At 42.1% G+C, this 24,045-nt stretch overlaps 1 protein-coding gene across 1 annotated transcript in view; it reads left to right on the forward strand.

The window, feature by feature from the left end:
* Positions 1–6,680, forward strand: part of FAT4 (FAT atypical cadherin 4) — a 240,320-nt gene extending 233,640 nt beyond the window's left edge. Inside the window, exon 17 of the mRNA XM_075929867.1 lies at positions 3,532–6,680. Coding sequence (XP_075785982.1) covers positions 3,532–5,411 — 1,880 coding nt within the window. The 3' untranslated portion in view covers positions 5,412–6,680. The remainder of the gene's footprint in view (positions 1–3,531) is intronic.
* The last annotated feature ends 17,365 nt before the right edge of the window (positions 6,681–24,045 follow it).

Below are 24,045 nucleotides of genomic sequence, written 5' to 3' on the forward strand. Positions count from 1 at the left end.
GTCTGGAGTATAAAGGTGAATGCAAATCTTCACTACCCCGAGGATCTTCTGAAAAGGAATGTATCTCAGTTCTTCCCTGAATTCCTATGTGTTCACAGGAAGAATGCAGCTTACTCTCCACTACCCTGCTTCTGGAGGGTGGGGGAAGGAAAGGTGTTTTCCATTTGAGACATAATGGACAGAGATACATAGGTAATTTTGCTCAGTCTGCTTACACAGTCCTGAAAACCTTATTAGATTCAAGCCCTGAAAAGTTTTGAAATACAGGCAGTCCCCGAGTTACGCGGATCCGACTTATGTCGGATCCACAGTTACGAACTGGGCTTTTCTCGCCCCGGAGGACGGGAGTGGCGGGACGCCCAGATGTGCCGCAGTCCGCCGCCCCCATCCTCCAGGGCGAGAAAAGCTGCTCCCCGTCTCCCTGGTCTGCAGGGAGACGGGGAGCAAAGCCTTGGAGCACACCCGCAGCGGGACAGCCCGGGCACGCTTGAGCTGTCCCCCTGCGGGCGTGCTCTGCGGCTTTGCTCCCCGTCTCCCAACCAGCAGACCAGGGAGATGGGGAGCAAAGCCTCGGAGCACGCCCGCAGTGGGACAGCAGCGGCGCGCCTGGGCTGTCCCGCTGTGGGCGTGCTCCAAGACTTTGCTCCCTGTCTCCCTACAGGCCAGGGAGACGGGGAGCAAAGCCGCAGAGCACGCCCGCAGGGGGACAGCCCAGGCGCGGTTGGGCTGTCCTGCTGCGGGCGTGCTCCAAGGCTTTGCTCCCCGTCTCCCTGGTCTACTGGGGGGGGTGCAGCTAGTGCCCCCCCCAGCAGACCAAGCTTTTCTTGCCTACCCCTGGGGTAGAGCAGCTGGGGGCTGCTGGGTTGGTCCCGCAGCGCCGCTCCGGACCAACCCGGCAGCACCCCAGCTGCTCTGCCCCAGGCGTCCTGATTCAGCCGCTGCTGGTCAGTTTCAGCAGCGGCTGAATCAGGACGCCTGGGGCAGAGCAGCTGGGGTGCTGCTGGGTTGCTCCAGTAGCGCTGAGGAGCCGCGCTACTGGAGCAACCCAGCAGCATCCCAGCTGCTCTGCCCCAGGTGTCCCCAAGTCAGCTGCTGCTGAAACTGACCAGCGGCTGACTACAGGAAGCCCGAGGCAGAGTTGCTCTGCCCCAGGCTTCCTGGAATCAGCCGCTGATCAGTTTCAGCAGCAGCTGACTTGGGGACGCCTGGGTTTCTTAAGTTGAATCTGTATGTAAGTCAGAACTGGCGTCCAGATTCAGCCGCGGTTGAAACTGATCAGTTTCAGCAGCGGCTGACGCCAGTTCCGACTTACATACAGATTCAACTTAAGAACAAACCTACAGTCCCTATCTTGTACGTAACCCGGGGACTACCTGTAGGTCACTGTTAGATTCAGAAACCCTGAAGCCATGAAAATGTGGCTTCCTAAAACAATAGAGGTGAGGACTCTGGCTGTAGCCCAGTGGAACATTTACTGTCTAAATAGTGGGACATTAGGAAGACAGCAGAAAAATGAATTGCACTGGATAGGCCAGGAATGTGTTAAGCCATGAATAAGGACTTCAACAAAGCCAAGGTCAAAGTCAGGGTGATAGGCGGATTTAGAGATAAGGGTAAAGTCAGGAAAAAGAAGGTTTGAGATCGTGGATGACATGAAGGTGTGTAGCTTTAGGAACAGCCTCTGTTGTAAATTAAGGCTGCAGAATGAACACATGTTGAAACTCCTTTTGGGGAATTTAAATACTGATTGTCTGAAGTATGCTCTTGCATATTTTTTTTTACAAGGGAGTGAATTTATAAATTTTATTTCAATCCAGTTTTTTAGCCAATATGTATTCCTGGCAATATTATGGATGGTTTCTATGTAGTCACTGGATATAGGAGCCCCATTGAATAACCATCTTTTAAAAGAAAGGGGTTTGTAATTGGATAATGAATTTGGTGGATATAGAGGTTAATGTAAAATATTTAGATTTCCCCAAAATTAGCCATCCATTGATTACTAAGTACTTTAACATAATAATTGTGTTTCTATGGAAAGCAAAATTAGAATAAAGATCTGAAAATAAAGCCTTTAAAACAGCCTCTTGAGGGTTCACATCACATTTTAGAGACTCAAGCTACAGTCACAAAAATATTCATTTGTATTTCAAAGCTCACAGCAAATCTTGTCACCAGATGACAGAAGTGTGTATGCTTGCAAATGCCTTTTTTAAATCTGAAGCTTTTCCCTTGGTGTGAGATTTATTTCCAAACTAAAAAGCTTGTGGCAGATGTTTCCCAAGCCCCAAATGGGTCTTTGTGCTATACAATGTATGTTTATTTTCTACTTAAAATTTTTTAAAAACTGAGTTCAAATTTTCAAACTTGGGTGCCTACTTTTCCATATTTGGGCACGTAAGTAGAAGTGTCCTTATTTTCCAGCCATACTGAAGGCCCTGGGAACTGTGGGATGTTCCAAGTTTTTCTGTGGTTCTGGGGAAGGTCAGTTATTTCAGCACCTATATGTGGCTTTTGATGTCTACGCTTGGGGATGCAGATTTGAAAATGTTGACCTGAGCACCCTTGGGGGTTTGAAATTGAGTAGGAAAACCTCAAGCTCTCTCAAACTCTGACTAGCAGTTTAAAAAAAAATTGCAAGTTGTTGTGAAATCTTTAAAAAGTCTCTGTTCAGAGAAAATGATGTCCAGATAAATTATTGAACTGCTTTTATCCCTTTCTGTACATAGTACATGAAAAGTATTTGGTTTTTTTTTAATATCACTAATGATATCAAGTAAGTGTTGTGCTAGACGTTCTTTAGAATGATCCTTTATTTAACCTTGTTTTAGCTCCTTAACACTTTCTCAAAGCAGGTTTCCATGCTTGCTTCATTGGCCATTTATAAGCAAATGAGTCATTAAATATGGCAGACAAATAACTACCAAAAGAAGGAAAATTGTTAAAATTTGAGGCTAATTGTGAGAAGGCACTGGAACTGATTCTTATGTCAATTACACCAAAGCAAAGGTGCAGTAACTCCAGTGAATTCAGTGGATAGCTCCAGATTTATAGTAGTGTAACTGAGATAATTATCAATTCACCTAAATGAAACAAAATATTTTTAATGCTAAAATCATTGGGACACATTGTGCTCTCAGTTACATCCCCACAGTGCCACTGAAGTCAGTAAGGTTTCTTGAGTGTGGTTAAGGGCATATCTTGTCCTATTAATTTACATTTGCAGGAGATACTGCATGCTGATTAAAGCTATTTCAATAAATAAAGATCATTGCCTTCTTGGGCTAGCCAAAATAATGCTTTTAATGTTGGCCCTTTACAAGAGTATAAAAACAGTTGCATTGTAAGTGTTGAGTATAATAAATGCAGTGTAATAATGTAGATCTTTCTTGGTACTTTTCTACACATCATACAAGTCACCTTGCCTACTGTGACTATTCTGCGAGAATTTTTTTTGACGCTGAATTTTGTTTACACTGAGTGGACACTCTGTCTTGAGGTGTCAAAGTAACTTTTGTTCTTTCTCCCTAGGTTTTGATGGCTGTATTGCCTATGTGAAGTACTGTGGAGAAAGTCTTCCTTTCAGTGGAAAGCACAGCACTGCTACCATATCCAAAACGGACTCCTCCGTGAAGATTGGCTGCCGAGGTCCCAACATTTGTGCCAGTAATCCATGCTGGGGTGAATTAATGTGCATCAACCAGTGGTATGCATATAAATGTGTCCCTCCAGGAGCCTGTGTTTCCAACCCTTGCCAGAATGGTGGCAGCTGTGAACCAGGTGCGCATTCTGGATTTACCTGCAGCTGTCCTGAATTATACACAGGAAGAACATGTGAGATGGTGGTGGCTTGTCTGGGTATCCTGTGTCCCCAAGGACATGTGTGCAAGGGTGGACTCAATGGAGGACATGTCTGTGTCCCTCACCCGCACCCAGCGGAGCTGTCTCTCCCACTATGGGCCGTTCCTGCCATTGTTGGCAGTTGTGCGACAGTTCTTGCCCTGCTTGTCCTTAGCCTGATCCTCTGTAATCAGTGCAGGGGAAAGAAGACAAAAGTGCCAAAGGAGGAGAAGAAAACAAAGGAAAAGAAGAAAAAAGGGAGTGAGAACGTTGCATTTGATGACCCTGACAACATTCCGCCCTATGGCGATGACATGACGGTCAGGAAGCAGCCTGAAGGGAACCCTAAGCCTGATATAATTGAAAGAGAAAACCCTTACCTTATCTATGACGAGACCGACATCCCCCATAATACAGAGACTATACCTAGTGCCCCTCTGGCTTCCCCTGAACCTGAAATAGAGCACTATGACATTGAAAATGCAAGCAGCATTGCTCCTTCAGACGCAGACATCATTCAACACTACAAGCAGTTCCGGAGTCACACGCCCAAATTCTCTATCCAGCGGCATAGCCCACTTGGCTTTGCAAGGCAATCCCCAATGCCACTGGGAGCAAGCAGCTTGACTTATCAGCCGTCATATGGTCAGGGACTCAGGACAACTTCCTTAAGCCACTCTGCATGCCCTACTCCCAACCCTTTATCTCGTCATAGTCCCGCTCCGTTTTCCAAGTCGTCAGCTTTCTACAGAAACAGTCCTGCAAGGGAACTTCATCTGTCCATAAGAGAAGGGAGTCCTTTGGAGATGCACAATGACGTCTGCCAGCCTGGCATTTTTAACTATGCCACTAGATTAGGGAGAAGAAGTAAGAGTCCCCAGACCATAGCAACTCATGGTTCCAGACCGGGAAGTCGCCTAAAGCAACCAATAGGGCAGATTCCTTTGGAGACTGCTCCTCCTGTAGGACTCTCTATTGAAGAAGTGGAGAGACTTAACACTCCTCGCCCTAGAAATCCAAGCATCTGTAGTGCTGATCACGGAAGGTCTTCTTCAGAGGAGGACTGCAGAAGGCCACTGTCAAGAACACGGAATCCAGCTGATGGTATTCCAGCTCCAGAATCATCATCTGATAGTGACTCCCATGAGTCGTTTACTTGCTCAGAAATGGAGTATGATAGAGACAAACCTATGGTGTACACATCCAGAATGCCCAAATTATCTCAAGTTAATGAGTCAGATGCAGATGACGAAGACAATTATGGTGCTAGGCTGAAGCCTAGGAGGTACCCTGGCAGGAGAGCTGAGGGTGGGCCTGTGGGTGCACAGGCAACAGCATCTAATATTGCTGAGAACACATTGCCCATAAAGCTTGGCCAGCAAACTGGAAATTTCAACTGGGACAACCTTTTGAACTGGGGTCCAGGCTTTGGACATTATGTGGATGTTTTTAAAGATTTGGCATCACTCCCAGAAAAAGCAGCAGCAGCAGCAGCGAACACAAATGAAGAAAGCAAAGGTGGCACAACAAAGCCCATTTCCAAAGATGGGGAAGCAGAACAATATGTATAGACCTCATGTACTGGCATTGTCAAAATGCAAAATCGTGGAACAGTGAAACCATTGTATGGTTGTAGATAAGTGAAAGTCAGCATGTTAAGCCCAGGCCAGTGTGGTTGGAGGAGACTTTAAAAATAATAACCATTATGCTGCTGAAACAGACTTAAAACATATTTTAATTTAATTGTGTTTGGGTGAACTTATTTCTCCTGCATGCATTGTATTTTAAAAACAAGACATTCCGCATACAGCATTTGAAAAGGGTTTTCTATTTACCATTGGTTGGTTTGTGATTTTTAAGTTAATGCTTTGAACTGAAAATGAGCTCAGATGTTTTCATTGTGGGCAGTGCGTGTGTTGTCTCCAACTTAATAACGTGTTTTGCAGTGCAAGAGTATTGAGGGTTTCATTTCCCTTGAGACCCATGGAAGAAGGAAGGTGAATGAAGGAATTTCAGTATTAGAGTCTCTCCAAAAATGTATTTACCATATCCTGCAATTCCTCTATCTGTAAACTTTAAGGAAGAAATAAGCTTGAGCAATTGCTGGCAACAGTGCTGTAACTTTTACCCATACAAGAGGTGCTAGAAGCAGGTCAAGCTGTCCAGCACTTTAGGAATTTATTTTTTGTTGACAAAGTTGTGTGAGAGCTTCTGAATCAGTATGAAATATTTTGGATGTTTCTCCCCTACTCCTGCACTCCTCCCAGTACTTCCTCCCAGCATGACATGATTGGAAGTTGTCAGATCAAATAGGTAGTATAGTCTACAGAGACAGTCTAGTGGTCTAGTGGCTTGGAACCACAATAAGATACCAGGAACTCCTGAGTTTTAATCTCAGCTCAGCCAAGGGTCAAATTATTCAGTCTCTCAAAGTTTCAGCTGCCCCATGATATTGCTTACTTGCCTGCCTCACAGGGATTATAAGGGTCAGTTATTTAACATCTGTAAAGTGCTTAGATGTCTTAAAGTACTATAAAGTGTTGTTATTATAGCACTGCCTAGCCAATATGACCTTGGAGTGGCTTTTTCCACATTACATAATTTTCTATTACAGAAACTTTTGAAGAATTATTTATTGTATAAAATATTCACTGCACTCTAGCATTTTGGGACTGATATGAGGGATAACTCCTAGTAGACTCACTTACAATTGCTTATTGTATGTTCCAAATCTCCTAAAATATGTAGGCTAAATAGAAATTCACAAGAACTTTCATGTCCTGCAGATCTGAAGATCCTATTGTACTGTGTAAAGACCTTTTTTTTTTTTTTTTTTTTTTTACCTAAACTGTGTTTTTGATATCAATATTTTCCTATGCTGAATAGTTTTCTTACTTTCAGGGAAGGTAAGAAAAATACTTTTTTTTTACATTTGTTACTTATGTAACATCCGTATTTTTCACCTTTTGATAAATTTGTAACATACTGTACGCTTTCTACTTGTAAATGCCAATAATAGAATTAAAATATTTATTTAAAAAGTGTAATGTCTATCATTGGAAATGCTTCATATTTCTTACTCTCTTTCTGCTTTTATCCCTTGAAAGAATTTTTTAACAGTTCTTCCTTGGCATATGGTTTTTAAGAATAGTATTGCTGGCCTAGAACATATGTGCAGAGTTATGTTATAGTGAATGCCACGTTAATTCCCCTAAGTATTGAGCTATTCATTTTATTCTGCTGTTTTCATGTCTCTGGTGTAATGTTGTCAACAAGGAACAGAACCTAAATAATGAATTAAACTGGCTTTTTGTAGGGTCGTTGGGAAGCACAACGAAAGGTATCACCTGCATTTGTTGTGTAGAAGAAATTCATCACAATGTAGTGAGTCAGCACAAGACCTATGCATTACCTTAAGTCCTGTTTAAGTTTTGTGCTGTACCTTTTACAGTGGGATGCATTTGAGCCTTTGCGAGAGAGTGATTCACGTTACATGTTGGTGTTGCCTTCTGGCATTACTAGAGTGCTATGAATGCTTTCAGAAAAGAGAGGCATTAATCTTTTCTAGGGAAATGAAAAGCAGTAAGGGTGATATCATTGAGGCTTGAAGTGAGGGTCAAAAGAATCCTCTTTCCTTGAATAGAAAAAGTTGTTTATACCTGTGACGGGGGGAGTAGCCCAGGCCTAGCTGGCGGAGAGGGCCCCGCCCTTCCGGCCCTGCTGGGCATGCTCCCAGCAGAGGCCAGGTATAAAGGCAGAGGGAACCCAGCAGGCAGGAGGACAGCTGGGGGAGGGAGGAGACCAGGCCAGGCCAGTGTTTTTGCAGCCGCGGGGACCAGAGCCGCTGCCAGTGCTGGACCCTGACACCAAGGAAGCGGACCCCGACTCCGGGAGACCGGAACGTACCCACAACCCCAGCAGGTCCTGCCTCAGAGGCCAATAGGCCCCCGGGGAACCGGGGCGCGGTAGGAAGCAGCCCAGGGCAGGGGACACAAAGTTGGGCTCGGCCTGTATCGGCCGGATTCCCCGCCGAGCCGGCAGGAGCCACAGATCCTGCCTAAAGGGCCCTGGGCTGGGACTCAGTGGAGAGGGAGGGCCCGGGTCCCCCTACCACGCAGGCCCCCCCTGGATAACCAGGCCCGGGGCCAGGAGAGGCGCCTCAGAAGGACTAGGCCTTTGGTACCATATATCCCCTGATAGAGGGGCCTGGACTTTTGGGGACTTTGGGGGGTGCGGTATAGGCCCAGACTGAGACGCGGGTCAGTATAAGGGGGTCCCCGCAAAGGGTGTACCCCCTGACAATACCAAATATTATTTTAGTCATATTTCTAATAATAATGTTACATTAAATTACTTTGGAATACACATGTAATATATAGTTATACATCTTTATATACACTCTTCCATGATTTCTATCTTAATTCACGTTCCAAACTTTCTGAAGTATAAGCAATTAGGAGTGTAAGAGAAAAAAATCTTTGGAAAAGTATTATTTGAGCAAATAACTATACAGTTTTTAAATTTACAAAAGCGTAGCTCAAACTTTTGAAAACTACTTAAATTTAAGTGAGGGAGAATATAAGCCATGGAACACCTAAAGCTTTTAGTGTGAGAGATGACATTGGACTGCAGAACTTGCCAGGATAGACTAATCTCTTTCTTTTCTTTTCTTTGGGGAACTTAAGGAAAAGAAAAATAGCTACATGTAAAATACTAGCTAACATTTTCATGTGCATTACTGTATTTGTTTTAGATTTATTGACCATCTTGTGCCTGATGTGACAAAGGAGACTTAACACACTCTTTTGGCTAAATATGTTGCTGTTTTCAAGTTGTCACCCAACAGTCAAAGCACTCAGCAGAAGATAACAGGCCAGAACAGTACACATTTGTGTATAAGTAGTTACATCTGAAATAACAAGAGATCCACAAATGATTTCTCAGTCTGAAAACTTTCTATAATTAAACATCTGTCAAAAAGCTGCATGTTTGGTTTGAGTGTTATCCTCTGAAACTGACTATACCAGATGCGAGCCGTGATTTTAACAACACATGAAAACTTCAGTGAACAAAATCGTTTGAAATTAACACTAAACATATTGAGACCTGCATTATAGCTCTTAAAAACTCTGAGATTATTAGTTTGTTTCGTTACAAGGAAATATTATACAGTGTGCGTTTACTCTACATTGATGGTATTCCTTTAATGTGGTCTCAGTCCACACATTTGTAGTGCATTAATCTAAGCTCCCTTTTCACATTGTCTGTTTACTGATTTCTTTGTGATTCCGTTTCTGATCCTCAGATGAAAATAATCCTCAGATGTTGATGATGTCTCATCCCTCAATCAAACTTAATTCACATAATCAGATACCCACCAAATCTTAGAGTACACTTACCATACATTGAGGAGACTTGAACCTCAAACATATACAGACTGATGCTGTTGAATACTAAAAATACCTTTTACACAAGAATAGTATTTCTGTGCATTCATGTCCACCAGTCTGAACTTGTAAGATATAATTCCTTCTGTAGATTTGATTTAACATGTCAGTCTGGTGGACTATAGATGCAAAAACAAAACAAACAAACAACCCCCCCCCCCATCTTTTAAGGTAAAATGCTGCTTTTTCATGAACTGTTCACCAATATCCTCATCTCTGAGACAATTGATTGCAGTGGTTCTCAAACTGGCTAATCAGAACCAGCCCCCTCATGCTATTGACCAGTACTGTACACAGGTCCTGCACATCCCAGTGTAAGAAAGACAGTGAGGAGGCAGCAAGGACCAAGGCTTGCAAACAGGAGCAGCTAACAGGGAGTTTGGAGAGGGAGTTCTCCAGGTAAAAGAGGAGGAAAAACGGGACCCTTGTGGTAAGTGGCTGTCTGTGTGTTTTTGTATGGGGGAGTTATTTGCGGTGTTCTGAGCTTGTGTCTGTTTGTTTGTTTGTTTATTTGAAGGAGCTTCTAAAAGGTTTGAAATCTAGAAGCCTCTGTTAATTGGCTGAGCCTCAGTCAGAGGGAAGGGCTACCAGAGCTATATAAGCCTGTGAGTCAGTGACCAGGGAGCTTGCGACCAGGAGCAGCTAACAGGGAGTTTGGAGAGGGAGGTTAGAGGGCGCTAGTGACTTCTGACTTTCTTTAAAACATAACTCGTATAATAATCTATATTCCAGAGATTTAAAAAAGCCCAGTTTATACTTAAACTTATTCATAAGAAAAATGGACACAGAAGCCCAGCAGCAGAGTGGGGGCTATCCTGTTTATTGCGTCAAGTGTAACATGTATGATTACTTGCCCTGTGGGCAGGTGGCGTATGTGTGCACCCGTTGCAAGGAGCTCCTGACCCTCAGAGACCAAGTTTGGGCTTTGGAGGCCAGGGTGGCTGAACTGGAGGAGCTAAGGGAGGTAGAGAGATATGTTGATGAGACTTTCCGGGACACTGTAATACTGTCCCACCTCCAGTCTGAGGGTACGTCTACACTACATGCCTCTGTCGGCAGAGGCATGTAGATTTGTTTGTTCAGCAAAGGTAAATGAAGCCGGGATTTAAATGATCGCGGCTTCATTTACATTTACATGGCTGCCGTGCTGAGCCGACAAACAGCTGATCAGCTGTTTGTCGGCTCGCCGCTAGTCTGGACGTTCCCCCTGTCGACATCAAAGCCCTTTGTCGGTAGCCCCGGTAAACCTCATTCCACGAGGAATAACGGGGCTGCCGACAAAGGGCTTTGATGTCGACAGGGTGAACGTCCAGACTAGCGGCGAGCTGACAAACAGCTGATCAGCTGTTTGTCGGCTCAGCGCGGCAGCCATGTAAATGTAAATGAAGCCGCAATCATTTAAATCGCGGCTTCATTTACCTTTGCCTACAACCCTAATCTACATGCCTCTGCCGACAGAGGCATGTAGTGTAGACACAGCCTGAGAGCCCCAGTGCTCTTAAGGAGGATGAAAGTCTCAACGGAACAGAGCATTCAATGGGAGCAGAGGGAAACCATCCCGTAGTTGGGACCCTCCTTCCAGAAGATGTTGCGGTATCCTCTCGCACTGAGGATACCTCTGAGGGGGAACAATGCCAGTTGTTAGGAAGAGGCAGGTGTTATTAGTGGGTAATTCGATCGTTAGAAACATCGATAGTTGGGTTTGACATAAGCACTGTCAAATCAAGTGTAAAAATGTAATAAGAAAAGCAAAAAAAGATTTTGAGGAACAGCTAGCCAAAAACTCAAAAAGAAATAACAAAATGTTTTTAAGTACATTAGAAGCAGAAAGCCTGCTAAAAAACCTGTGGTCCCCTAGATCGAGATATAAAAGAAGCAATCAAGGACGATAAAACCATTGCAGAGAAACTAAATGATTTCTTTGCTTCAGTCTTCACAGCTGAGGACATTGGGGAGATTCCCAAATCTGCACCGTCCTTTGTGGGTGATGAATTTGAGGAACTGTCCCGGATTGAAGTGTCGTTAGAGGAGGTTTTGGAAGAAATAGAAAAACTTAATGTTCACAAATCCCCAGGACCGGATGGCATTCATCCAAGGGTTCTAAAAGAACTCAAATGGGAAATTGCTGAACTATTATCTGTGGTTTGTAACCTATCCTTTAAATCGGCTTCCGTACCTAATGACTAGAAGGTAGCCAAAGTGACACCGATATTTAAAAAGAGCTCTAGAGGCGATCCTGGCAATTACAGATTGGTAAACCTAACTTCAGTACCGGGCAAATTAGTCGAAACAATAGTAAAGAATAAAATTGGGAGGCATGTAGAAGAACATAATTTGTTGGACAAAAGTCAACATGGTTTCTGTAAAGGGAAATCATGTCTTACTAATCTATTAGAGTTCTTTGAAGGGGTTAACAAACATGCAGACAAGGGGGATCCAGTAGCTATAGTATACTGTACTTAGATTTTCAGAAAGCCTTTGACAAGGTCACTCACCAAAGGCTCTTGTGTAAATTACATGGCTATGGGATAAGAGGGAAGGTCCTTTCTTGGACTGAGAACTGGTTAAAAGACAGGAAACAAAAGGTAGAAATAAATGGTAAATTTTCAGAATGGAGAGGGGTAACTAGTGGTGTCCCCCAAGGGTCAGTCCTAGGACCAATCCTTTTCAACTTATTCATAAATGATCTGGAGAAAGGGGTAAGCAGTAAGGTGGTAAAGTTTGCGGATGATACAAAACTGTTTAGGATAGTCACGACAGAAGCAGACTGTGAGGGACTCCAAAAAGATCTCACCAAATTGAGTGATTGGGCAACAAAATGGCAAATGAAATTTAATATGGATAAGTGTAAAGTAATGCACATTGGGAAAAATAACCCCAACTATAGGTACAGTATGATGGGGGCTAATTTGGCTATGACAAATCAGGAAAGAGATCTTGGAGTTATCGTGGATAGTTCTCTGAAAACTTCCACACAGTGTGCAGCGGCCAGAAAGGCAAAAAGGATGCTAGGAATTATTAAGAAAGGGATAGAAAATAAGACACAGAATATCTTACTGCCCCTGTATAAAACTATGGTACGCCCACATCTTGAATACTGTGTACAGATCTGGTTTCCTCACCTCAAAAAAGATATTTTGGCCTTGGAAAGGGTTCAGAAAAGGGCAACTAAAATGATTTTGGAACGGGTTCCATATGAGGAGAGGTTAAAGCGACTGGGACTCTTCAGTTTAGAAAAGAGGAGACTGAGGGGGGATATGATAGAGGTATATAAAAGCATGAGTGGGGTGGAGAGGGTGCATAGAGAAAAGTTCTTCATTAGTTCCCATAATAGAAGGACTAGAGGACACCAAAGGAAAGGAATGGGTAGCAGGTTTAAAACTAATAAAAGAAAGTTCTTCTTCACACAGCGTGTAGTCAACCTGTGGAACTCCTTGCCAGAGGAGGTTGTGAAGGTTAGGACTATAACAGAGTTTAAAGAGAAGCTAGATAATTTCATGGAGGTAAGGTCCATAAAAGGCTATTAGCCAGGGGATAGAATTAGTGTCCCAGCCTCTGTTTGTCAGAGGCTGGAGAGGGATGGCAGGAGACAAATTGCTTGATTATTGTCTTTGGTCCACCCTGGGGCACCTGGTGCTGGCCACTGTCGGCAGACAGGATACTGGGCTAGATCGACCTTTGGTCTGACCCAATATGGCCGTTCTTATGTTCTAACTCACCACCATGCCTTTTCTCTGCTTCCGGAGTCCTGGCCTGCAGCAGCGAACTACCAGAGTCGGTCCGTCTCGTGGGGAAAGACTGTAGCTGCGGGGACCTAGCAGAGCCTTTCTCCACTGCCAGAGCTTTTCCCCACTTCTAGAGTCTCTTCCTGCAAAAGGGAAAGACTCCAGCTGTTGAAGGGCAGCAGGACATTTCATAGCTAAAAATAGCAGTATAGAAGGGGAGGCATAGTAGAGAGCATGTAGGGGAGGTACTTGAGTACATACCCAGACCTTTCAGACATGTCTGTACTCTGCTTGTCTACACCGTGCCTCCTGAATATGCTGCAACTTAATCCCAAATGTATTGGAGTACATACTCCACACACAGCTAAAAGAAGCATGAAGTATAGAAGTAGCCTTAGATTCAAAACTCACTTGCTTTGTTAAAATATTTCAGGGAATTTCCTCTAATATTCTTGTGGAGAAGATTTAAAAATGCAGCTTCAGATCAGTAGGGGAATAGGCAGAGAAAGAGAAACTGGGTTTGGGCAGAAGAAATTGAACAGGGAGAGAATTATCTCTTCTTCCTCATGCTAATACTTTATTTTTTCCCATTTGACCTTCTACCCTTTCCACATCCATGTTTACATACACTCAGTGATGGATGACAACTGTTCTCTTGAACTAATAGATCAGCCTCTGTTCTGAGTTAGCCCTTATGTAAACAGTACTTACTGTCAATTACTGACAGCTTGGGCTGCTTCTTGAGGTGTCAGTTAACACAATAGTCCTCTCCGTGTAGTTTAGAAACTTCAGATGCTTGTAATTCATTAAATTCCTTTATGTCTTATATGAGCTCCATCTTTCTTATCATTTGATCAAGCCGTACATATTTAGATTTTTAAATATTTCCTAAACCTTTATCATTTTTTCTGGATGCTCTCTGAATTCCACCATCTACAGTTATTCATATATCTAGATCTAAATGCAATATTTTAAAGGCTAAGTGTGTGTGTCTGAATATACCTTCCTTTTGAACGTGGATCTTTGTGAATAGTAGAAAGTCAACAAAATCTCTTTCCAGTTTTAGGATTACATGTGTTCACTTAGGACCCTGAACAAAAGTAAAATCAATCAGCGGCAGGAGCATTTACAAATATAATTTTAAAGAGATGGGCATCCTGCAAACACAAAACCACAGCACGTTTTGACTGACTGCATTCTACACTGAAGGGATAATTTTGAAAAGGGATGCTGCCATCTAATGATGAAAGTCTTCTGCCATTTAACTCACTTACAATGAAAGCTACTAACCAGAGATGTTTATGAAGCTGTATCAGGTGAAAGCGTGTAAAACCCACTGGACAGATTGTCAAATTCCTGTTCCCTATGTGGAGTCACCTCTGAGAGGGACTGAGATCCCTCATTCTTCATTTTCATGTCAAAAGCTGAGAATGGACAAAAGTATAGTACAAACAGGCATCACAAGGAACCGCTCAAAGAGCCCAGTCCGCAGCGACACCATTGAAACCCTTATGATTTTTTTTTCTTTTCACTTGTAGGCTCTCAGCTGGAAGAAGGAGACCCTTGGGAACACTGGCAGATCTCCGTCCATGGTTCCTGGGGTACATTTGGGTCTTGAGGGCACATTCAGTTTTCACTGAGTTCACTAGTGTGACCAACTCCTCATGTATTGTTTGGATTCAAGAAGAGCTAATGGGGTGCTATTTATCTATCTGCTGCATGTACACAAGGCAATGTTGTATGTTCTGCCATTGTTCCATGGGTATTATGAACAAGGTTGTGGCTCAGACTTACATAGCTGGGCAGTGTCTAGGGGACAGTAAAACTCCCCTTTCCCCTGTATGGCCTACCTGATTTCTACTTCCAGCAAAGGGCACAAACAGCCTCTGTGAAACTGCTGCTTTCCCCTCCCTCACATTCGTGGGGAAGGAAGCGAGTGGCAAGTGTGGTGTGAGGGAGGCTGTGCAGTTAAGTGCTGAGCTTCCCAGACAGAGTGTGAAGGCGACGAACAAGTGGACATGACTCTGCCCTCCCATGGCACTGGCCAGCACAGCTAAGCAGAGGGAACAAGAGAAGGAATCTATTAGTAACAGCAGAGAAATATTGCATGCAAAGGTGGGGAGTGGGAGACAAATCTCCTCCCCATATTAATGTAAGGGGGGAAAAAAACCTGCTCTTGTACACAAAATTCCCCACCATGGTTCCTCCTTTTCTTTTTCCAGGTTTTCACTGTGCCTGTTCACCTCCCATCGTCCAAGATTCCCCCTCTTCTTAGGATGACCCCGTCTCTGTCTCCCATCCACACGATTCCTTTTCCCTCAGTGTTCCTCCACCCATGTTACTCCTCCTCCCAGCCCTTCTCTATCCCCAATTCTTTCCTTACCCTCTTTTGTACCTACAGCTATTTCTTGATTTCCCCTGTTTGCACACAGGTTCTCCCTATTCTTCACTCATTCCCATCAACTATGCACCCCTCCCCCTCCAAAAAAGTTTCCCTCCACCCTCACAGATTCCTCTGGATCTCCTGCTTTCCAACACCAACAACCTGTCAGGTGGGAAGCTAATTGCTAGAATTGGTGCTCAGCTCTCCACTCTCCGACTCTTTGAGCCAGGAGGAGACAGAGAGCAGAACGGGGTAGCAGAGGACCTGGCGCAGTGATGAGCCCATCAAGAATATGTCATAATAAAATGCTCTGTAAAACTTTATTTCTAAGAGATGAGACCATCATTTTAAAAATAATGCTCCAGATGAGAGTTTTTTGATTTGCAGATTAATAGATTGTGAATTAAAGATGTTCAGAATTGTTGATTTAAAACAATACTTTGAGAATTGTTGATTTAAAATAATTGCTGGCAAATCTAGAACAAATAAGAGGAAATATTTTTACACACAGCATTGAGTCAAGCTGTGGAATTCATTACCACAAGCAATCATCAAAGACTGCATGAATGTAAAATAGGGTTGGATAAGTATTAGGACCAAGAATAATATTTGTTGTTAGCATGCCAAGATAATGGTAATCAAATCTCTTTCTTCAAGATCTAAACAAATCTCAGGGTCAAGAAAGAATTTCCCCTGATGTATAGCATTTCACAGTTGCATTATCTGAAAGGATTTGCTAGCCAATTAAATATAGTAACCAAGGCCAGAGACAGGATGCTGTCTTTGATAAACAATGAACGGTGCAGATATGGTAAATCTTGTATTCTTAATGACTTTGTAAGATTTAATATCACTGCAAAGATCAAATGCATATTCAATCATTGACTATAAACAAAGGACACACTGTTGTTGCATCAGTACCGATTTAAACAGGGTTCATCCTTCACACTGTGGACTTAATGCCAAATGCAGAAAATGCTTTGTCAACATCATGTGACTCCAACATTTCAAACTGGGGCACATCTCTGTGTAATGCAGACACTTATCTGTAAAAGGACAGTCATGTACTCAAAAACAATGTGATGTCATCCATCTCACTGTCCCCTTTTTTTCTTCATCCTTGTCCCCCTCCCCAATCTCAGAACAGATTTTTAGTATATTATAAAACATGGACTCTTCATTGAGTGATGGTCCCTGTGTGCATTCCACATGAGGGTGTGCATGTGCACCATGCACCTGAGTCCAGAAATATTTCTTAGCAGCGTCCATGTGTAGTGTGACTCCTCATGCTCCCAGCCAAGGGCATAAGAGGCAAAGCAGATTGATGCCTGCTCCAGTTCCCTCTGAACTCTGCATGGCTTGACTTGGAACCCCTGTTCCTTTGTGCTTTACATTTTTTAAGCATGACTCATTTCCACTTTGTTGTAACTAGTTTTATATATTTTCTGTACTGACAAAGAAAATTCCCGGAAATGATATCACAGGAGGGCAATAAAATAAGCCTTTTGTAACAATGGCAGCAAGAGCAATTACAGCATTCTGTGAACATGCCTTCATTTAGGGAACTAACCGAGCACATGGATGCCCCAACCAAGAATTAAGCAGCACTATCAAGACAGAACCATGTGATTGTAGACTACTTTTCTTATTACTTATTCTTATTTATTATTATTCTTGTAAACTGTAAGCACATGTACCAAGCTAAGGCAAACATGCCATCCCATAGTTTGACTCACTCACCACTCACTTTAATTAGGAAGCACGCACTTCAAAATTGCAAATGAAACTGGGATTTGAATTTCCTGTACTTCATTTGCATAATCGCATCATGGCACTTTTTCGAAAAAGCGCTATTTTCAAAGTAAATCCCTGGTCTACATTTTTTGAAGAGTACAGGATCTTTCAAAAAAGCCTGCCCTTTTTGAAAGAACCGTGTCTAGACTGTGGTTTTACTTTCGAAATAGTGCTTTTTTGAAAAAGCGCCATGACACGATTATGCAAATGAAGCACAGGAAATTCAAATCCTAGCTTCATTTGCAATTTCAAAGTGTCTAATTTACATCCCTTTGTTGAAAGAGGGGTGTAGTCTAGACACAGCCTTAGTGTAAACTGAGTTTGAGAGTATTTATCAGTAATTGTTGAGTAAAAATCCTTACATGAACATATAGCAAGCAGGCAGGTAGGCAGGTGATTCAGAGTGAAGGGCAAACTTACAGGAACACCAAAAAACACATCTGATGATATGAAAATTTGCTGGTGAGGTATCCATACTACATTAGTTCTGTCCTCATGGGGGAGGGAGGGGGAGGGAACCAAACTCAGATTTACCCTCTCCATAACAGTTTTGTCAGTGTCTACAGACTCGACAGTGTTTTATTCTTCATCATATAATGAATGTGTTAACTCTGTCCTAGTTCACAGAATATGGGAGGAAAAAGCTCTTAACAGATTCCTGGTTTGATGAAGAGGACACTGAAGGCAGTAATTATTCCCCACTGCTCATTAGGACTTGAGCCTGTAAAGTGCCAAAGGGGCTCAAAATGTCACAGTAAACTCTCAGCAGCTTCCAAAATTGGAAGCCAGATTTCATTGTGCCAGCCAGTGATCCAAGTGTCATTTACATACACAGCATGCATGCAGTGGAGACATGAAACCATTCAGAAACCAGCACTCTGGAATGTCCTCTTTTATGTTCTAGCTGCAAACCGCAAGCTTTCGGGGTGGGGGTGGGGGGTAATACCTCACCATACAAAGAGACAAAGAGGAGAGGAGAGGGAGTAGACTAGTTAATGTGGTGGAATTAAGGCAATTTGGATATCTGAACTGTGAATTTACTTTCAAATGTTTGGATTTCTTCTAATTTTAATTGAAACTCTGAATCCGCTATTATGTCGCAGCTTCTTGGAGTGAGGGGACAACATGACTACCAAAGAGGATTGGTAGGGCAGAGAGGTGAGGTTTGGATAATAATCCTGTAATAGTTTTCAGGAGCTGTGAGTATCCCTCCCCCAACTCGCAATATTTAGCCTTCCAAATGAATGGGACAAGTTATTACAAGGGACCACTAGAGTGAACACATGTTGATGATATTCTTTGATACACCTCTTTAAAAAGTCCAAGTTGCATTTTTTTACTTTTTTTCAATTTTACTCTTTTGCAGCACTTGTTTCTGGTTTGCGTCATTTATGTCTGAGCTGTTGCATGACATGATGAGCTGAGTTCTATTTTAAGACTGGGAACTTCCCAGCACTGTGCTTGGTATCTGTGTCTCCAGCTATGTTGGTCACTTCTACCCTGTTTCCTGTTGTTTACAGCTTTATTAATCCTGAGCAGTTTGCTACCTGAACCATATGAGGGAGGTCAAGAGGATTCCTGTTAGATGGATGTATTTGTAACTGATTGTTTATGACTATCCATGTTTTTGGATTACTTTAAGATATAAAAATATTTGGCCTCACTTTTCCTATTGTTGTTAAAATTGTTTCCTGGCCCAATTTTGGCCACTTAACTTGTACTGTTGTTAAAATAGCATAGTTCTTGTTCACTTGCTTTTAACATTATATCTCTGCCTCAGAAGGTTTTGTATGTTGTTCTTCTGCAGAGTGCAATGTAAGTGGAACTCTTCAACCACACAGTCTTCAACAAAAATCATGATGGGTAGGGCCCTCCCTCATAATTACTTTAGATATAGTTACTAAATAATTGCATCTGACAACTTTTCTGAGCTTTGTCAAAGTTTCCTTTGCCTTCTGATTTTTGGTTGCTTCTGTTTTGACTTAAAGATGTTTATCATAGGATATGAATATGAATATTTGTTGTGCTTTAAATGGCATTCAGTGCTCTGACGGAAAAAAATGGAATATGACAAGCTCATCATTTTCAGAGGTTTTTTTCTTTGTAACCATGAAATAGTTAGACTTGTACTTGTCTAATTGTTCTGGTGGTAGAGTACAGTATGTCCCTTTTCAGTGGAATTTTCCTGGACTTAGTCTGGGAAAGTATTTTAGGTTTAGGATTTTGGTTTTTTATATTAGTAGATGAATGTTATTAGCTATGGAAGGATACGGGAGAGAGAGCTTTTGACGTGAAGCACTAAATACTTACAAAAAAGATACAGCCAAGGCCTGTGTTGGATAAGCTTTTTCTCTCTATCCCAGGTCTTGATCTGAAAGCACTACCACCTTGTCAAAGGTTGGGTAAATATGGTTGAAGTTCACATCAAATATGCAGCAAATTATGAGCCTTAAATCTGCCATTTAGTGCTAAGTTTCTAAGACGTGTAAATTGTACAGCCTCCTAGGGTTACTTTACTTCATTTTGTTTTTATTACTGAATTATTAGCGCTGGATTCTTAGGTGGGGCTTTCAGTGGAGCTATGCTGATTTACACCAGCTGAGGATATGACTCTTAGGCCTGATCTATATTAGACCAGGCAGATCGACTTAAGGTATGCCATCCAGCTATGCAAAATACACAGCTGGATTCAGCTTACCTTAAGGCAAGCGACCAGGGCTTCCATACTGTAGGAGGAGAAGAAGGAGGAGTATCGGATGCCAGCAGGGGCTGCCCATAGCATTCGATTTAAGGGGTGTATATTAGACCTGCTAAATCAAATGCTAGAAAATTGACCTCTGGAGGATCGATCTTCTCTTCAGTGCCCTAAGTATTTATCTATTAAGAAAAATCACATTGTCAGTAAGAAAGCTCCCGAAACATCTATGAGTAAATGTCTAGCTAGGAAGCCTAGTTCGAACTACCTAGTTCGTGCCCCGTGTAGTCATGCTGCACGGGGTTCGAACCAGCGGGGTTTTAAAAATGGCAGCTCCCCGCTTATGCAAATGAAGCCCGAGAAATTCAAATCCTGGGCTTCATTTGCAAGTGCGGTATGCCTACATTACCCCGCTAGTTCGAACTAGCGTGGTAGTGTAGACATACCCTTGGGGACTTCTTTATAGTTGTTCCAAAAACCAGAGATTAGATTCTGAACTGGCCTATGTGCTGTACAATCTAGGGGTGCACCATGCAGAATATGGCCCTTGTTTTATAATTGAGTGAGTGAGTATGAGAGGTGGGTAATTATGTCAGACTCGATTTTCAAAAAACACAAATGGGAATTAAGTGCCCAAATCTATTGAAAATTATTAGCTATCCACAGGCCTATGTATGAAAAAATGACCAATGTCTGATGTCACATTTGTTACACTGACTAGAATGGGGTCATCATATTCCTTATTTACATGAGTGGAACTGAAACTAGATACAGGCCTCCAAAACAGGAGTCTTATTAGCAAAAGTAATGCATTTTTTTTAATCCCTGTGTAACTAACCAAGAGTCCTGTTGTCAATCAGAAATATCTCTTTACCTTTTACAACTTCCACTAAAAATGTAATCTGAAAATAAGCAAGATTCTTGACAAGATGAGGCACACAATGGTTTAGGGAAAATGTAGTATAAACCTTTGGGTCTGATACTTCCCCATTTTTATAATAGTATAGCTCCACTCAGGGAGAATTGGTTCTTCTTACTTTACATTCTCTCTCCTACAGCTGAAGGACATCTAAAGCAGAAGATTTTAAACAAATAAGATATTAATGCAAATAACATTATATACATTACCAAACATGCAAAATATTATGGAAACGTCTAAGTAATTGTGTTTCTTTTCTGTGGTGGCTGGATGGACACAAAGCAGCAGGGAACCTGGAATATTTAAGGGAGTCTTGACATTGTTATAAATTCTAAGAACACCGTGGAAAGAAAACTTTTAAAGTTTTTCTACCACTGCCTTTACCATCTTAATTGTCATGGTATAATTCCCCTTTATTTTGTTTGTCCCTGCTTACTGAAGTTTAAAAAGTTATTTGATCACTTGCATACAACTTCTGTATGACCCCAAATGCTACACAAAACACATATGAAAGAAAGAATCAATTGTCCACTTTTGAAAAGATACCAGTGTTCAGCAGTGAGCACTGGCCATTTTCTTTCCTTTCCTTTCTTCAAGACTCAATTTGGTGAATACCAGATTCAACCTCTGCACCTCTCTGTTTCTGTTTTTTACTTCATCTCAGGCACGGTCTCGTTATGATATGTGACGTACTGTACATCCATAGACACAGCAGTACAATTCCCTTTTCAGAAGACGCAGATTACCCAAATAAGTATACTAATAAGACTTTGCAGTTTCCATGGCCAGTGAATTAATCAGAGCCAATTTCACAGCCATGGGATCATTAAAAGCAACAGCTTCTGGGTTTTCACAGCCAGAATTGAGCTCTGAGAGTGTGAAAGAGCAGACGGCTCTGTGTTTCCACAGCTGCAGTCTTCAGTAAAAGATGCGGGGCCATTCTTTTATTCTTGCTGCAGAAAAATACCTCAAAATGACCTAGATTTCCAAGGTCCCTGTTTCTTGATTATAACAATCTCATGACCAGACATGGGCAACATGCAAAGAGTGCCCACTGAGCACATTCCCCTTTATTAGAGGAAAAAATGTTCCAGACTTAAAAGCCAATGTGGCAAGCTCAGTCGGGGGAGGGAATAAGCATGTTCAGCTGTGAAATATGAATAAATGAAACCATTAACCTATTTGTGGTCGAATATTTGTTTCATGACTATTTATTCACTCATATACCACACTCCCAAATGTCTCTGAGGATTGTTGTCTGGGAAAGCACTATGGTAAGACACATACTCCCCACTTTTTTTCCCAGCCTATCTGACACCATAGCAAGGGAAGAGCCCTTAAAGTGCTGCTTTTGATGGTCTTGGTGTCTTGTGCCTCTCTGTCTTATTTTTGTCCTTTGAGGCAACAGAAGTACCAAGGATTAAAGCTAAAGAAAAAGAAGGGCCAAATGTAAAATTGACTCAGTCTCTCCTGAGTAGGTGGGAGTGGAAGAGCTCATGCTTGTGTAGAGTGTCCACAAAGAGTCCAGGCCTTGCATCTGTTTCAATCTCCATGTCTTGCACAAGGCCTTCCATGCTATTCCCTGGGGTAACCACCCTTTCGAGGCATCAGATTGATGACAGTGCTTCCATTTGTCATCAGAATTGCCTCTTAGTCTGGGGACAACTCTGGTGAGGCTCTCTGAGCAGCAAAAACTAATTTAGGGCTGCATTCTAACACCCTTTGCAATTTGAATGGGCCCTCAGTTCCTCAAAGAGTCGCATGTATTTCATCTGGACTAATCAAAGTGGATATTGCAGAACCTGAAATGTGATGTGATCTTGAACATGAGCTATAGTCCTAGAATCCAGGTTAGTGGTCCTGCCATTGAAATTTAGTGCATTGCCTAGAGGCATCACGTGAAACAGAGGCTATGTCTACACTACAGAGTTTTCCCCAGGATACCAGAAATGCTTATCCCATCCAGGGAACGTGTCTGCTGTTCCGAAATTATTTTTGAAAGAGAAGACGTCCTTTTTTGGCATCCCTGTAAACCTTGTTTTACAAGGAAGAAGGGATGTTCCAAAAAAGAGGCTTTTCCTGACATTTGGCCCAGTATAGACAAGCCAAATGTCGGAAAAGCCTCTTCCAAAAAAAAGAACAGAAAAAGCTACGCAAATTTTCGGTTCACAATTTGCATAGCTTTTTCCAGAAGAACAGTGTAGTGTAAACATAGCCAAAGATTCTGAAAATGAGAACAAAATTTATTTTGACCACCTATATGTTGTCTCTTAGTAAAGTCTGTTTCTCTTTGTAGTTTACCACAGGCTGAAATAAGATACACATTTGAGCTAGGCAAATTGCATATCATATTTCAATAGCCTATTTTGAAATTTGGCGCTGTCTACACAGCACTTATTTCGAAATAAATTGCTATTCCAAAACATCCCTTAGTCTTCATGGAATGAGGTTTACAGCGAACCTGTTATATTTAAAAAAAAATGTGTATGCTCAAAAGACGTGGAATACCTATTTTGGGATATCTCCAGTATCTCAAAATAGTGCTGCAGTGTAGACATAGCCTAAGTAATGAACATGCATTGCTCACACCATGCATCATTGGGGCATCATTTCCACTTTGTAAGTTATTTCAATAGGGGAGTGGAATTCTGGAATTTGGAACTTTTTCTATGATGGTGACCTTCCCTGGAGGAGGTAGTTGAAAGCTGTACCCTATAAATCTGTGGATCACAACTGATCTGACAAGGAAGGAACCCATGTCCTTGAAAGTCCACACAATTGACTCAGTGTCTTATTGAAGCTCACCTTTCTCACACTTGCTTTCTCATTTTTATCACTTATGCAATACCGTAGGCAAGAATGACAATTGAAAGACAAAAATATGGTGCTAAACATAACTATTGCTTATAATCCAAGTTGGTACTGCCAGAATGAGAGACAACAGCATGAATATAGGATGGAGGAGGTTTACACAAAAGAAGACCATAAAACTATGTGACTCTCAAACACAGAGGCTATGTCTAGACAGCAGGGTTATATCGAAAAAAGATATGCAAATTGAGAACTCCAATGTGCATATCTTTTTCCTTTTTTTTTTTTTTGGAAGAGGCTTTTCCAAAATTTGGCCCATATACATACAATGAGGAATACAGGGATGCCGAAAGAATGCGTCTCCTTTTTTGGAAACTTTTCCAAAAAGTCTGTTTCAATCTCCATGTCTTGCACAAGGCCTTCCATGTTCC

The sequence above is a fragment of the Pelodiscus sinensis genome, chromosome 5 (assembly GCF_049634645.1).
Source record: "Pelodiscus sinensis isolate JC-2024 chromosome 5, ASM4963464v1, whole genome shotgun sequence".
NCBI classification, from domain to species: Eukaryota; Metazoa; Chordata; order Testudines; family Trionychidae; genus Pelodiscus; species Pelodiscus sinensis.